Here is a 15,513-nt window from a genome sequence, read left to right on the forward strand (position 1 = left end):
AAAAAAGACATATGCGCACCTAGTTTAGTCTATTATCCCCCAATGTTGATCCAGACAGACAAAAAACCTCAATGAGGTAAAAGCCAATTTACCTCATTTAAGGAAAAAAATCCTTCCTGACTTCAAGTCTGCTAGTCATAATTCGTGGATCAACAACCCTTCTGAAGTAATTAGTGACTATAACATGTAATATTGCAATGCTCAAGAAAGGCATCCAGGACCCTCTTGAACTTTTTTATTAAATTTGCCATTACCACATCTTCAGGCAGAGAGTTCCATAGTCTCACTGCTTTTACAGTAAAGAACCCCCTTCTAGGTTTATGTATAAACCTTCTTTCCTCTAGATGTAGTGGATGCCCCTTGTTACAGTCACAGTCCTGGGTAGAAATAGATCATGAGAGAGATCTCTGTATTGACCCCTGATATATTTATACATCTTTATTGAGCCACATTGGTTTACTCCTATTCCTAATTCATTTAATCATGTAACGTATAAACTGTTCATAGAAAGTATTTAAGATGTTTATAAACATTTCCAATTTATTGTCTGTCCTCTTCTTTTTAAAGGACATTGTCACAGTTAATAAGGTTAAGGACATTTATGAGCTGATTCAACTTTGCCTTCCTAAAGTATAGTATTTTTGTAGTTCTCCAATAAAACTCTCTTTTGAAAGACATGTAAAAATGACAATTATGGTCACTATTTTCCATGTGCCCCTCAACTTTGCACCCCTATGATTCTGTCAGGTCTGTTGGTTAATATTAAGTCCAAAATGGTCGTCCCTCTAGTTGGGTCCTGTACAAGTTGGGTAAGGTAATTAACTTTAGTTATTGACAGAAACTTGTTTTTAGCTTCCCAGTTTATATCCAGATAAAGTCCTCCATAGTAATTACCTCATTGTGATTTGCTGTTTATTTGCCTCAGTAATAGATTTTCTGTGGCTTTTGTTATCTTTGGTGGCCTATAGAAAACTCCTTTGAGGATTTAATTATTGTTTTCCTTACATGTATTTCTACCCGTAGAGACTCCACATGTTCATCTCTCTCACATTTATCTTCCTGCAGCTTGGGGTTTAAGCAGGATTTTACATACAGACAATTTTACGTATGGCATCCAGCTGAGTGCTCCAAGCAGGGTATGCAGAAGACAGCTGGAGTGCTGTCTTCTGTATACAGCTGCTGTGTTCTCCGAACGCTCAGCTGGTATCCAGCTGAGTGCTTTGAGCAGGGTATGCAGAAGACAGCTGGAGCGCTGTCTTCTGCATACTTCTGCTGTGTTTTTGGAGCGCGATACCAGCTAAAACAATACTATCAGCGGTATCCCGCTGAGAACTCAGCGTGCGGTGCTGATAAGGCTCATCGCTGATTTTTAGGATGCACCTATCTGCAATTTCTGTTCTATAATTTATCGGACGAGCGCATAAAAAGCGCTCATGTGTCCGATACCATTGCAAAGCAATGGTTTTATAAAATCGCCGGACGCATGCGCATGTGCAAATCGCGGCTAAAAACGCCCGTCTGACTAAGGCCTTAGTGCACTATTTGCGTATCGCTAACTTTTAGCAAGCTAAAAATCAGCGATGAGCCTTATCAGCACCGCACGCTGAGTTCTCAGCGGGATACCGCTAATAGTATTGTTTTAGCTGGTATCGCGCTCCAAAAACACAGCAGAAGTATGCAGAAGACAGCGCTCCAGCTGTCTTCTGCATACCCTGCTCAAAGCACTCAGCTGGATACCAGCTGAGCGTTCGGAGAACACAGCAGCTGTATACAGAAGACAGCACTCCAGCTGTCTTCTGCATACCCTGCTTGGAGCACTCAGCTGGATGCCATACGTAAAATTGTCTGTATATAAAATCCTGCTTAAACCCCAGCAGCGCCGACCCCATTGAGAACATATAGAAGACAAATCATTGTTCTCTGCCACAGCTGTAACAGCTGTGACAGAGAAGAACGATGTTTGCCCATTGAATTCAATGGAGCCGGCAATACAGCCGCTCCATTGAAAGCAATGGACTGCCGGCGTGCGCGGGGTGAATTGTCGGGAAGGGCTTAAATATATAAGCCCTTCCCTGCAATTCATCCTAAAATGTGTTAAAATTTTAAAAAATTGTATACTCACCTTTCCGCTGCAGCCGGAGTCCAGCCGCGGCCGCTGTCAGTTCTCCTGAACTGCTTCTCTATACTATTCAGCCGGCGGGGCTTTAAAATCCCCGCCTGCTGAATGATCTGCCTCTGATTGGTCACAGCCCTGACCAATCAGAGGCAGGTTTCACTCACACACCCATTCATGAATTCATGAATGGGTGAGTAACTGCTGCCTCTCAGCGCTGAGCCAATCAGGGGCAGGTCTGACTCACATCCATTCATGAATTCATGAATGGGTGTGAGTGAGGCATGCCTCTGATTGGCTCAGCGCTGAGCCAATCAGGGGGCAGGTCTGACTCACACCCCCTTCACACCCACTGCAGGACGGCCGCGTGGAGCTCCGGCTGCCGGGAGAAGGTGAATATATATATATTTTTTATTTTTACACATTTTAGGATGAATTGCAGGGAAGGGCTTATATATTTAAGCCCTTCCCGACAATTCATCCCGGGCTCGCCCGCAGCGCATTGCTTTAAATGGAGCCGGCTCTATTGCCGTCTCCATTGAATGCAATGCGCTGGACAGCTCCGGCCCGTTTCTAATGAAACGCGGCTAGGAGCAGATTTTCGGGCGACTTGCGCGCATCGGTCACGCGATTTGCGGATGAGCATCCGTCATGCGATCCGCAAATCGCGTGAAAGAACGCCCGTGTGACTAAGGCCTAAAAGTGCACAATGGCCGCGCGTTTAGACACAACGATTAGCGCTCAAAAGATGGCTTTTAAGTGACTTTTGAGCGATAATAGTTGTGTCTAAATGGGCCTTTAGGTATCAATACATTTTACATGAGAATGAAAAGGCAGCAGTCCATAACCTTCAGATGTTGGTTTGGTCTTACCTGTGTTTGTCTATAATTATGACTTTGATAACAATCAGACCACATTTATTAGTATGCATAAATCCAGGTAATTCCAAATTCTTCAGTTACTTTTTCTTGCAACTGTAGATTACTGTATGTCATGATATAGTCTCTAGACAGCTCATGATGAGTTAAACAGAGACTTTGCTAGATATTTGAAAGCATATTCATTCAGGAGATATTATACTCTCCCTGTGTGGTTCAGGTAGCCAGCTCAAGGTTGACTCCATCCTTCCAAGGTCGGTAAAATGAGTGACCAGCTTGCTGGGGGGTAAGAGATTACTGGGGAAGGCAATGGCAAACCACCCTGCAAAAACAGTCTGCCAAGAAAACCTCACGATGTGACGTCATCCTAAGAGACAGTCATGACTTGGTGCTTGCACCAGGGGACTTTACCTTTACCTATACTCTTTAAACTCACTTTGCTAAGTGAACTTGTTTTAAAAACCAACTCGTCATTCAAAAATAAAGTTGGAAGTAAGTTTTGCAAACACATTTGAGAGTATAATTTTCTGTAATGTAACTTTCTTTACATCCGAAGATATTTGACAAATACAGATATTGTAGACTTCCAACTGCACAGCTATATCACAGCTTGAGGTTATTATGTGAAGACTGAACAGGGATTTGGGAATATCGTCCAGAATTTGCTGCAACCTCAATGTGTTATGCAGCTGCTACAATCAAGTCAGGATAAATAGCCACAGGGATCAGAACTTAAGAGCTTGGTGTGGGAAGCAGGTGTCTGTATGGCCTCCATTGTATAAAGAACAGGCACCTCCCTCCAGCTGTGTTAATGCAGAATACTGCTCTAGATAGACATGACGGATGTTTTCAGGATATAACTTAGTTCAGTTTGGCAGAAGTAAACTTTAGCTTAGTTTGTCAAACAAGACTACATTTTTAGGCCAAGAATGCTGAAGGTTTACAAGGATAAATGCCATAGCAAAATGGAAAGGAAATGTTCTCAATGTATCAGTATACTTTTCCTTATAAATTAATCTCCAGACTCTTAGTCCTAGCTACTGTACTAGGAGCTCCAGAAGGAGGAAGTGGGGTTATATCCTCTAGGTCTATGTAGACATTAAATAGTGCACTTCTGGCACTGCATGCCAGTTTAGTAAATAATTGTATTCTCCATGAAATAGCCATTTTCCAAAATACTCCAGTATCTTTTGTTAGAACTTTGTGTTGTGTGGATCCTTTATTATTACTCTTAGAATTTTCTAAATAATGACAAGTGGGTGTTACCAGTTAATGTTGTGTCCCTACTATCTGATGCTGGGCAATCAGTGCTGAAATGATCAGAATATGTAGGAACACACCAATTTGACAAGGGAAATTCCAGTTTGGGCCTAAATATCCAGGAAGATTAACAGAGGAACAGCGCAATACAGAGCTCTACGAAAAGGGGCTCCAGAATTGTTATTTCATGGGGAACACAAAAATTCCCTAAATGAAACATTATGGAGGTGCTAAGAGGTCTACTCTAAAAAAAAATTTCTCTGCCTTCTTGGAGATGGGTTTCCCACTGCTGAAGTGGTTGGTTATCCCCTATGCACCCAATTCAGTCACCTTAAAGTCTGCAATATAACTAATGGTTATGGTGAGCTGAGTAACCAGGCATTTGTGTGCCAATTTAAAGAAAACCTGCAAATGTCAAGAAAACAGAACAATGTATGTGCACTTAAAAGGGTTTTTTTAAGAAGTGTTTTTTCTAAAAATGTTAATCGTAATGGCGGAGCCTTATCACAGCTGGTCTAAAGGAGAAACGTAACAGTCGTCCATTGTAACCAATCAAACACCCTCTCCCTGTATGTTCTTCACTCTTTTTTAAAGTCAATAATCAGGTATGTCTTCCAGTACGTTTTGCCAAAAACATAATGCATGAAAAAGGGCAGTGAGCAAAAGAACTAGATCAGTATTAATAGTGCTGATAATAATACCTCCCACAATAGTTAACTAATATCCAATAAACCTATAAAGCAGTACAGACTTTATACAGTATATAGAATATATTTCTGTACAAAGCTACTTTATTAGAACGCCATTCTTAATTTCTGAAATGATCTTCCTAAATTAAATTATCTTCTAAAATTAATTGAAATTAAATTGAAATTAACTTCTGAAATTCTTACTTGTTTAGATGGATGATGACGGAATGGAGTCCTTGTTCCAGGACATGCGGTAAAGGAACTCAGAACCGGCAGACTGCATGTACCCAGCAACTCAGAAATGGAACACTGATCGCAGTTCGTGAAAAAGACTGTCCTGGATACAAGCCTGCTTCAAGCCAGCGCTGTGAGGGCCAGGACTGTATGACAGTGTGGGAGGCCGGAGTATGGTCTGAGGTGTAGTAATACACAAGAAGAAGATCAATAGGGTGGATCAGAATCAATGCTGCAATATTTAGTATTATTTCTAGTAAATCTAGTGTGGCTTGGGTAAACTTTAAGCAATTCAGTGTCCTAGAACTCAATTTACAAAATGTACTAGCTCTAAAATACTTTTGTGTATCTCAGTAATCCACCATGCTTATATCTAAGGTATAGCCACACTCCATCCCTATAAATGGGATCCGTGGATCTAGGGATGAAGAACAACCCAAAAATAAAAACAGACACAGCAGAATATAGATGGTGGTATGAATGTGTCATGTGATTTGTGTAGAAATATATTTAATTGGATATTGGAAAAATCGTTAGAGAATACATTTAGAAATTAAAAATAGTCTCTATGTATGTAGACAACTCTAAAGACTTTTGTTTGCACTTTATTATAAAATCAGTTCTGCAAGTATTTGCTCACTCAAGTGACCCATAAAAAGAAAGCACAATCTCTGCAATTGTTGAATTTCATCTGTAAAAAATGTCTAAAACATGTGAAGGGTGAAACTAAAATAATTTATCTTTTTCAGTGCTCCTTAAAATGTGGTAAAGGTGTACGACACCGAACTGTCAGATGTACAAACCCTCGTAAGAAATGCCTAATGACCACCAGACCCCGGGAAATGGAAGACTGTGAAGATTACTCTAAGTGCTACATATGGAGAACAGGAGACTGGTCTAAAGTGAGTTCAGTTTCAATTACTAGTTACTGTTTTGTTTGGTGGTAACATGGCAAATATGAACAAACAGGACAAGTCTACTGAGCTATATAAGCCAATGTTCACGTCACCATTGAAGACTCTGTTAGGAGATCCCATGACAGACTCCATAGTTTTTGATGGGAAAAATAGTTGTCTTATATTTCCCATCGCAATGACCGACATTTCGTCAGCAACTCCACTTATGATTAGAGATGAGCGAGCACCAAAATGCTTGGGTGCTCGTTACTCGAGTCGACCTTTTCACAATGCTCGAGGGTTCGTTTCGAACCCCATTGAAGTCAATGGGCGACCCGAGCATTTTTGTATATCGCCGATCCTCGCTAAGGTTTTCATTTGTGAAAATCTGCAAAACCCAAGAAAGTGCTGGAAACGACACAAAAACGGATAGGGCAGGCGAGGGGCAAACATGCTGGGCTGCATTTCAGGTTCCCAGGTCCCACTATTCAGCCACAATAGCGGCAAGAGTGCCCCCCCCCCTACCAATTTTTACTTCAGACAAACCCTCATTAGCAAGGCACACCTTAGCTAAGCACCACACTACCTCCAACAAAGCACAAGCACTGCGGTCCCAGGAAGCCACCGGCGGTACATAAATATATCCCATTGCATTGCCCAGCACAGCTGAGGTTACGTCCGATGAAATGCAGGTGGGCTTCGGCCCACACTGCATGCCCCAGTCGGATCAGGGTTTTTAATACATAGACACTGGCAGGTGCAAATCCCTAATGTGAAGTCCCTGTGGACCCACAGCATGGGTGGCTCCCTGGAACCCACCGGTGGTACATAAATAAATCCCATTGCAGTGCCCTGCTCAGCAGAGCTAACGTCACATACAATACAGGTGTGCTTTGGCCCACAGTGCATGCCCCAGTCAGACTGGTAATATGTACCTTAACAGTAACCGCGTTGGTGGGAATGTGGTGGCGACTGCGGACCTAGTAGCGCGGTTTTATTTAGTTGGTTTTCAGAATGTGGCCAGGATTAAGTGGGCCGTGGCGGGGGGATGGTGGGGGGGGGGGGGCTCTCTTGTTGTGTCGGTAAAGGTGAAATTCTTGGACTGGCACCAGACGGACCAATGCAAAGGTATTTGCCAAGAATGTTTTCATTGTTGGAGGAGGAAGGGGATGTTTTTGAGGCACTACGTGTCCTCTCCACGTGTTCGTGGTTATATGCACCTTAACAGTAACCGCGTTGGTGGGAAATGGCCTCGCCACCATCATGTCTTTGGGAAGCCTCCGTTTCCACACCCCAGTGACATAGCATTAGCAGCGGTATAGGCAGAGCCCAGAATTAGTAACATTTCAGCGGTAGCATTAAGGACAGGCCCCTGTAACATATCACTAGCAGCATTATAGGGGGAGCACAGTATTAGTTCCATTTCAGTAGTAGTAGCAGTCCAGACAGGCCCCAGTAACAATTCCGAAGCAGCAGTATAGGGGGAGCACAGTCTTAGTTCCATTTCAGTAGTAGTAGCAGTCAAGACAGGCCACAGTAACAATTCCGAAGCAGCAGTATAGGGGGAGCACAGTATTAGTTCCATTTCAGTAGTAGTAGCAGTCAAGACAGGCCCCAGTAACAATTCCGAAGCAGCAGTATAGGGGGAGCACAGTCTTAGTTCCATTTCAGTAATAGTAGCAGTCAAGACAGGCCCCAGTAACAATTCCGAAGCAGCAGTATAGGGGGAGCACAGTCTTAGTTCCATTTCAGTAATAGTAGCAGTCAAGACAGGCCCCAGTAACAATTCCGAAGCAGCAGTATAGGGGGAGCACAGTATTAGTTCCATTTTAGTAGTAGTAGCAGTCAAGACAGGCCACAGTAACAATTCCGAAGCAGCAGTATAGGGGGAGCACAGTATTAGTTCCATTTCAGTAGTAGTAGCAGTCAAGACAGGCCACAGTAACAATTCCGAAGCAGCAGTATAGGGGGAGCACAGTATTAGTTCCATTTCAGTAGTAGTAGCAGTCAAGACAGGCCACAGTAACAATTCCGAAGCAGCAGTATAGGGGGAGCACAGTATTAGTTCCATTTCAGTAGTAGTAGCAGTCAAGACAGGCCACAGTAACATTCCCGTTGCAGCAGTTTAGGCAGATAACAGTCTTTCACATTTCAGTAGTTGCAGTATAGACAAGGCCCCAGTTACATTTATGTAGCAAAAGTGTAGACCAACCCCACACACCTTGCTGTAGCATGAGTGTCGGCGAAGCCCATAAAAATTACTAGGATTACACTGTAGGCGATGGCCCCAAAAAATTGGTATACCAACAGTACTAATGTACCTCAGAAAAATTGCCCATGCCCAACCAAGAGGGCAGGTGAAACCCATTAATCGCTTTGATTAATGTGGCTTAATTTGTAACTAGGCCTGGAGGCAGCCCAGTTAAAATAAAAATTGGTACAGGTGCAAGTTTCAACGCTTTAATGAGCATTGAAACGTATAAAAATTGTTTACAAACGTCATATGACTAAGCCTTGTGGGCCTAAGAAAAATTGCCCGTTCGGCGTGATTACGTGAGCTTGCAGGAGGAGGAGCAGGAGGAGGAGGATGAATATAATACACAGATTGATTAAGCTAAAAGGTCCCCGTTTTTTATAGTGATAGAGAACGATGCTTCCATCCACGGGTGCAGCCTACGTATTGTTTAGGTACCGCTGCTGTCCGCTGGTGGAGAAGAGAAGTCTGGGGAAATCCAGGCTTTGTTCATCTTTATGAGTGTAAGCCTGTCGGCACTGTCAGTTGACAGGCGGGTACGCTTATCCGTGATGATTCCCCCAGCTGCACTAAACACCCTCTCTGACAAGACGCTAGCCGCAGGACAAGAAAGCACCTCCAGGGCATATAGCGCGAGTTCAGGCCACGTGTCCAGCTTCGACACCCAGTAGTTGTAGGGGGCAGAGGCGTCACGGAGGACGGTCGTGCGATCGGCTACGTACTCCCTCACCACCCTTTTACAGTGCTCCTGCCGACTCAGCCTTGACTGGGGAGCGGTGACACAGTCTTGCTGGGGAGCCATAAAGCTGGCAAAGGCCTTAGAGAGTGTTCCCCTGCCTGCGCTGTACATGCTGCCTGATCTCCGCGCCTCCCCTGCTACCTCGCCCTCGGAACTGCGCCTTCTGCCACTAGCGCTGTCGGATGGGAATTTTATCATCAACTTGTCCGCCAGGGTCCTGTGGTATAGCATCACTCTCAAACCCCTTTCCTCTTTGGGTATGAGAGTGGAAAGGTTCTCCTTATACCGTGGGTCGAGCAGTGTGTACACCCAGTAATCCGTAGTGGCCAGAATGCGTGTAACGCGAGGGTCACAGGAAAGGCATCCTAACATGAAGTCCGCCATGTGTGCCAGGGTACCTGTACGCAACACATGGCTGTCCTCACTAGGAAGATCACTTTCAGGATCCTCCTCCTCCTCCTCATTCCATACACGCTGAAAGGATGACAGGGAAGCAGCATGGGTACCCTCAGCAGTGGGCCAAGCTGTCTCTTCCCCCTCCTCCTCATGCTCCTCCACCTCCTCCTCCTAAACGCGCTGAGATATAGACTGGAGGGTGCTCTGACTATCCAGCGACATACTGTCTTTCCCCGCCTCCGTTTCCGAGCGCAAAGCATCTGCCTTTATGCTTTGCAGGGAACTTCTCAAGAGGCATAGCAGAGGAATGGTGAAGCTAGTGATTGCAGCATCAATGTTGGAGTTGGTATTCCACTATAGCTCTACGCTGCTCATAGAGCCTGGCCAACATGTGGAGCGTAGAGTTCCACCGTGTGGGCACCTCGCAAAGCAGTCGGTGCACTGGCAGATTAAACCGATGTTGCAGGGTCCGCAGGGTGGCAGCATCCGTGTTGGACTTGCGGAAACATGCGCTGACCCGGCGCACCTTTCTGAGCAGGTCTTACAAACGTGGGTAGCTTTTCAGAAACCGCTGAACCACCAAATTAAAGACGTGGGCCAGGCATGGCACGTGCGTGAGGCTGCCGAGCTGCAGAGCCGCCACCAGGTTATGGCCGTTGTCACACACGACCATGCCCGGTTGGAGGCTCAGCGGCGAAAGCCAGCGGTCAGTCTGCTCTGTCAGACCCTGCAGCAGTTCGTGGGCCGTGGGCCTCTTCTCTCCTAAGCTGAGTAGTTTCAGCACGGCCTGCTGGCGCTTGCCCACTGCTGTGCTGTCACCCCGCGCGACACCGACTGGTGGCGACGTGCTGCTGCTGACACATCTTGATTGCGAGACAGAGGTTGCGTAGGAGGAGGAGGAGGGTGGTTTAGTGGAGGAGGCATACACCGCCGCAGATACCACCACCGAGCTGGGGCCCACAATTCTGGGGGTGGGTAGGACGTGAGCGGTCCCAGGCTCTGACTCGGTCCCAGCCTCCACTAAATTCACCCAATGTGCCGTCAGGGAGATATAGTGGCCCTGCCCGCTTGTGTTTGTCCACATGTCCGTTGTTAAGTGGACCTTGCCAGTAACCGCGTTGGTGAGGGCGCGTACAATGGTGCGGGAGACGTGGTCGTGCAGGGCTGGGACAGCACATCGGGAAAAGTAGTGGCGACTGGGAACCGAGTAGCGCGGGGCCGCCGCCGCCGCCATCATGTTTTTGAAAGCCTCCATTTCCACAAGCCTATACGGCAGCATCTCCAGGCTGATCAATTTGGCTATGTGCACGTTTAACGCTTGAGCGTGCGGGTGCGTGGCGGCGTACTTGCGCTTGCGCTCAAACAGTTGCGCTAGCGACGGCTGGACGCTGCGCTGAGAGACATTGCTGGATGGGGCCGAGGACAGCGGAGGTGAGCATGTGGGTGCAGGCTGGGAGACGGTCGTGCCTGTGTCCTGAGAGGGGGGTTGGATCTCAGTGACAGGTTTGGGCACAGGGGGAGAGGCAGTGGTACAAACCTGAGATGGTGAACGGCTTTCGTCCCACCTTGTGGGGTGCTTGGCCATCATATGCCTGCGCATGCTGTTGGTGGTTGCTTCCCGGCTGATTTTGGCGCGACAAACCTTGCACACCACAGTTCGTCGGTCATCTGCACTCTCAGTGAAAAACTGCCACACCTTTGAGCACCTCGACCTCTGCAGGGTGGCATGGCGCGAGGGGGCGCTTTGGGAAACAGTTGGTGGATTATTCGGTCTGGCCCTGCCTCTACCCCTGGCCACCGCACTGCCTCTTCCAACCTGCCCTGCTGCTGCACTTGCCTCTCCCTCTGAAGACCTGTCCTCAGTAGGCTTAGCAAACCAGGTGGGGTCAGTCACCTCATCGTCCAGCTGCTCTTCCTCCGAATCCTCTGTGCGCTTCTCCCTCGGACTTACTGCCCTTACTACTACCTCACTGATAGACAACTGTGTCTCATCATCATCGTCCTCCTCACCCACTGAAAGCTCTTGAGACAGTTGCCGGAAGTCCCCAGCCTCATCCCCCGGACCCCGGGAACTTTCCAAAGGTTGGGCATCGGTCACGATAAACTCCTCCGGTGGGAGAGGAACCATTGCTGCCCAATCTGAGCAGGGGCCTGAGAACAGTTCCTGGGAGTCTGCCTGCTCCTCAGAATGTGTCATTTTCATGGAGTGAGGAGGCTGGGAGGAAGGAGGAGCAGCAGCCAGAGGATTCAGAGTTGCAGCAGTGGACGGCCTAGAAGACTGTGTGGTCGATAGATTGCTGGATGCACTTTCTGCCATCCACGATAGGACCTGCTCACACTGCTCATTTTCTAATAGAGGTCTACCGCGTGGACCCATTAATTGTGAGATGAATCTGGGGACCCCAGAAACTTACCTCTCTCCTAATCCCGCAGCAGTCGGCTGCGCTACACCTGGACCAGGAGCTCGGCCTGTGCCCACACCCTGACTTGGGCCTCTGCGTCCTCGCCCCCGTCCACATCCTCTAGGCCTACCCCTACCCCTCAGCATGGTGTATTATGAGATTAGCAGAAACAGAACGCTGTAATTAAATGTCCCGCTTATTGGCCTGTGGTTGGAGGCTGACTTCGCGTACGTAACGCACTGCAGAGGCAGGCAACAATTATGCGCAAGGCTGGGTATTAATTCAACAACTACTACCCCCAGCAGAGATGCAGTAAACTGAAGGCAGTGACAGGCAGGCCTAATATTGTATTTTTTTGAACTTTTTGGAAAAAAGCCAACTGCCTGGGATATACACTGTATTTCGATTTCCCTGTTGGAGGCTGACTTCGCGTACGTAACGCACTGCAGAGGCAGGAAACAATTATACGCAAGGCTGGGTATTAATTCACCAACTACTACCCCCAGCAGAGACACTGTAAACGGAAGGCACTGACAGGCAGGCCAAATCTTGTATTTTTGTGGATGTTTTGGGGGAAAAGCCCACTGCCTATATAGCCAGTATACCTCTTTCCCTGCCTCACCAGTACTGGCCCTATACTCTGTAAAATGACTGCAGACTGAGGACGCAATGGTCTGCACGCCCGATATACAAAAAAAAAAAATTGTGCAACACTGCTAAAAGCAGCCTCAACAGTACTGCACACGGTCAGATGTGGCCCTAAGAAGGACCGTTGTGGTTCTTGAAGGCTAAAATAACACCTAACACTCTCCCTATAGCAGCAGCAGCATCAGCAGCACTGTCCCTGATCTACGTCAGCATGCATGTGTGGCGAGCTGCGGGCGGGGCAGATTTTAATACTCGGGTGTCATCTGATCTCCCCAGCCACTCACTGCAGAGGGGTGGGATAGGGCTTGAACGTCACAGGAGGAAGTTGTAATGCCTTCCATGTCTTTCTATTGGCCAGAAAAGCGCGCAAATGTCTCAGAGATTAAAGTGAAAGTAACTCGAACATCGCGTGGTGCTTGTCTCGAGTAACGAGCATCTCGAACACCCTAATACTCGAACGAGTATCAAGCTCGGATGAGTACGTTCGCTCATCTCTACTTATGATGGATGTGGCACAATGACTGGTTTTTGTTTGATGGATGTGAACAGAGCTTCATAAAAGCACCTGAGATGCTGCGTATGTCTGTATTCGATTTCCTCTTAATAGCTGAAGTCTATTAAGTCTGAAGATAGACAGATAAACATATATCAGCGCATTACATGGAATGGTAGAAACAAATGATTTTAAGCTAGATAGCACTCACCTGGTGCTCGGTGGAATACCTGTGGGTGTAAAGGGAATCTACGAGCACCTAGTGTCCGAGATTGCTCATCATCCTCTTTCTAATCCAGACCGTCTGGAGAGGCATCCTGGGGAATACAGCCCACTGGAAATCCTAGGGCTTCTGGAGACATCCATTCAATGACCATAGAAAAAGTTCCCCTAGGTGTTTGAAGAGTGACAGGGCAGCTGTCTATTCCATCGAAACTTGAAATCCAAGAATTCGAACAAGCCTGCTTATTTTAGCCTAATTAGTTATTTCATGCATAACATTTCATTCACGGAGTTGTCTCCTGACAGGTTTTATCGGTCATGAGATACCCCAGCCGCAGCACACACACATACATTACCTGCAAGAGAGGATCATTACGTGGCGACTAGAGATGAGCGAGCACCAAAATGCTCGGGTGCTCGTTATTCGGGACGAAATTATCGCGATGCTCGAGGGTTCGTTTCGAGTAACGAACCCCATTGAAGTCAATGGGCGACCCGAGCATTTTTGTATATCGCCGATGCTCGCTAAGGTTTTCATTTGTGAAAATCTGGACAATTCAAGAAAGTGATGGGAACGACACAGCAACGGATAGGGCAGGCGAGGGGCTACATGTTGGGCTGCATCTCAAGTTCCCAGGTCCTACTATTAAGCCACAATAGCGGCAAGAGTGGGCCCCCCCCCCTCCCAACAACTTTTACTTCTGAAAAGCCCTCATTAGCAATGCATACCTTAGCTAAGCACCACACCACCTCCAACAAAGCACAATCACTGCCTGCATGACACTCCGCTGCCACTTCTCCTGGGTTACATGCTTATAGCCGGTTCCACTGAAAGCAATGGGCTGCCGGCGTGCGCTGGATGAATTGTCGGGAAGGGCTTAAATATAGAAGCCCTTCCCTGCAATTCATCCAGAAATGTGTAAAAATAAAAAAAATATACCGTATATACCGGCGTATAAGGCGACGGGGCGTATAAGATGACCCCCCAACTGTCACCTTATACGCCGGGAATACAGCGGAGCAAAAAAAAAAAAATCATTACTCACCTCCCCCGGCGTTCTGCGGCGCTGCTGCAGGATGTCGCTCCCTCCTGGTCCCCGGCAGAGCATTGCTTTCTGGACGCAGGGCTTAAAATCCCCGCCTCCAGAAAACACACGTGCCTTCAGCCAATCACAGCCAATGACAATTATGTCATTGAATGGCTGTGATTGGCTGACGGCGTGTGTTAGCTAATCACAGTAGCTTTCTGGAGGCAGGGATTTCAAGCCCTGCGTCCAGAAAGCAATGATCTGCCAGGGACCAGGAGGGAGCGACAGCCTGCAGCAGTGCCGCAGAACGCCGGGGGGAGGTGAGTAATGATTTTTTTTTTTGACACTTTCTTTTTTTTTGTATTACCAGCGTATAAGACGACCCCCGACTTCAGAGCAGATTTTTCGGGGTTCAAAAGTCGTCTTATACGCCAGTATATACGGTATATACTTACCTTGTCCCGGCAGACGGAGTTCAGCGCGGCCGGCCTACAGTGGGTGTGAAGGGGGTGTGAGTCAGACCTGCCCCCTGATTGGCTCAGCGCTGAGCCAATTAGAGGCAGGTCTGACTCACACCCCCTTCACACCCACTGCCAGCCGCCGCGGCTGAACTCTGTCTGCCGGGACAAGGTAAGTGTATATATATTTTTTATTTTAACACATTTCTGGATGAATTGCAGGGAAGGGCTTCTATATTTAAGCCCTTCCCGACAATTCATCCCGCGCACGCCGGCAGCCCATTGCTTTCAGTGGAACCTGCTGTATTGCCGGCTCCATTGAATTCAATGGGCAAACATCGTTCTTCTCTGCCACAGCTGTTACAGCTGTGGCAGAGAACAATGATTTGTCTTCTATATGTTCTCAATGGGGTTGGCGCTGCTGCCGCCGGCCCCATTGAGCGCATATAGAGAAGAGAACAGGAATCGCAGATCGCAGATAGGTGTTATCTGCGATTTCTGACTATGGCCTAAGAAGGACCGTTGGGGTTCTTGAAGCCTAAAATCACTCCTAACGCTCTCCCTATAGCAGCTCCGGCATCAACAGCACTTTCCCTAATCTCTGTCAGAATGCATCTGTGGCGAGCCACGGGCGGGCAGATTTTAATACTCGGGTGACACCTGATCTGGCCAGCCACTCACTGCAGGGGGGTGGTATAGGGCTTGAACGTCGCAGGGGGAAGTTGTAATGCCTTCCCTGTCTTTCTATTGGCCAGAAAAGCGCGCTAACGTCTCAGAGATGAAAGTGAAAGTAACTCGAACAT

The 15,513-nt window shown here is 47.2% G+C and overlaps 1 protein-coding gene across 2 annotated transcripts in view; it reads left to right on the forward strand.

Annotated features, from left to right (window-relative positions):
* Nucleotides 1-15,513, forward strand: part of ADAMTS19 (ADAM metallopeptidase with thrombospondin type 1 motif 19) — a 245,169-nt gene that overhangs the window by 219,673 nt on the left and 9,983 nt on the right. The window contains exons 20-21 of one of the 2 annotated variants that reach the window (XM_066603164.1): nt 5,153-5,357; nt 5,924-6,076. In XM_066603164.1, coding sequence (XP_066459261.1) covers nt 5,153-5,357; nt 5,924-6,076 — 358 coding nt within the window. Of the gene's footprint in view, nt 1-5,152; nt 5,358-5,923; nt 6,077-15,513 lie in introns of those variants that run through there. The other variant, XM_066603165.1, reaches the window with a different exon arrangement.

Source organism: Eleutherodactylus coqui, chromosome 5 (genome assembly GCF_035609145.1).
Source record: "Eleutherodactylus coqui strain aEleCoq1 chromosome 5, aEleCoq1.hap1, whole genome shotgun sequence".
NCBI lineage: Eukaryota > Metazoa > Chordata > Amphibia > Anura > Eleutherodactylidae > Eleutherodactylus > Eleutherodactylus coqui.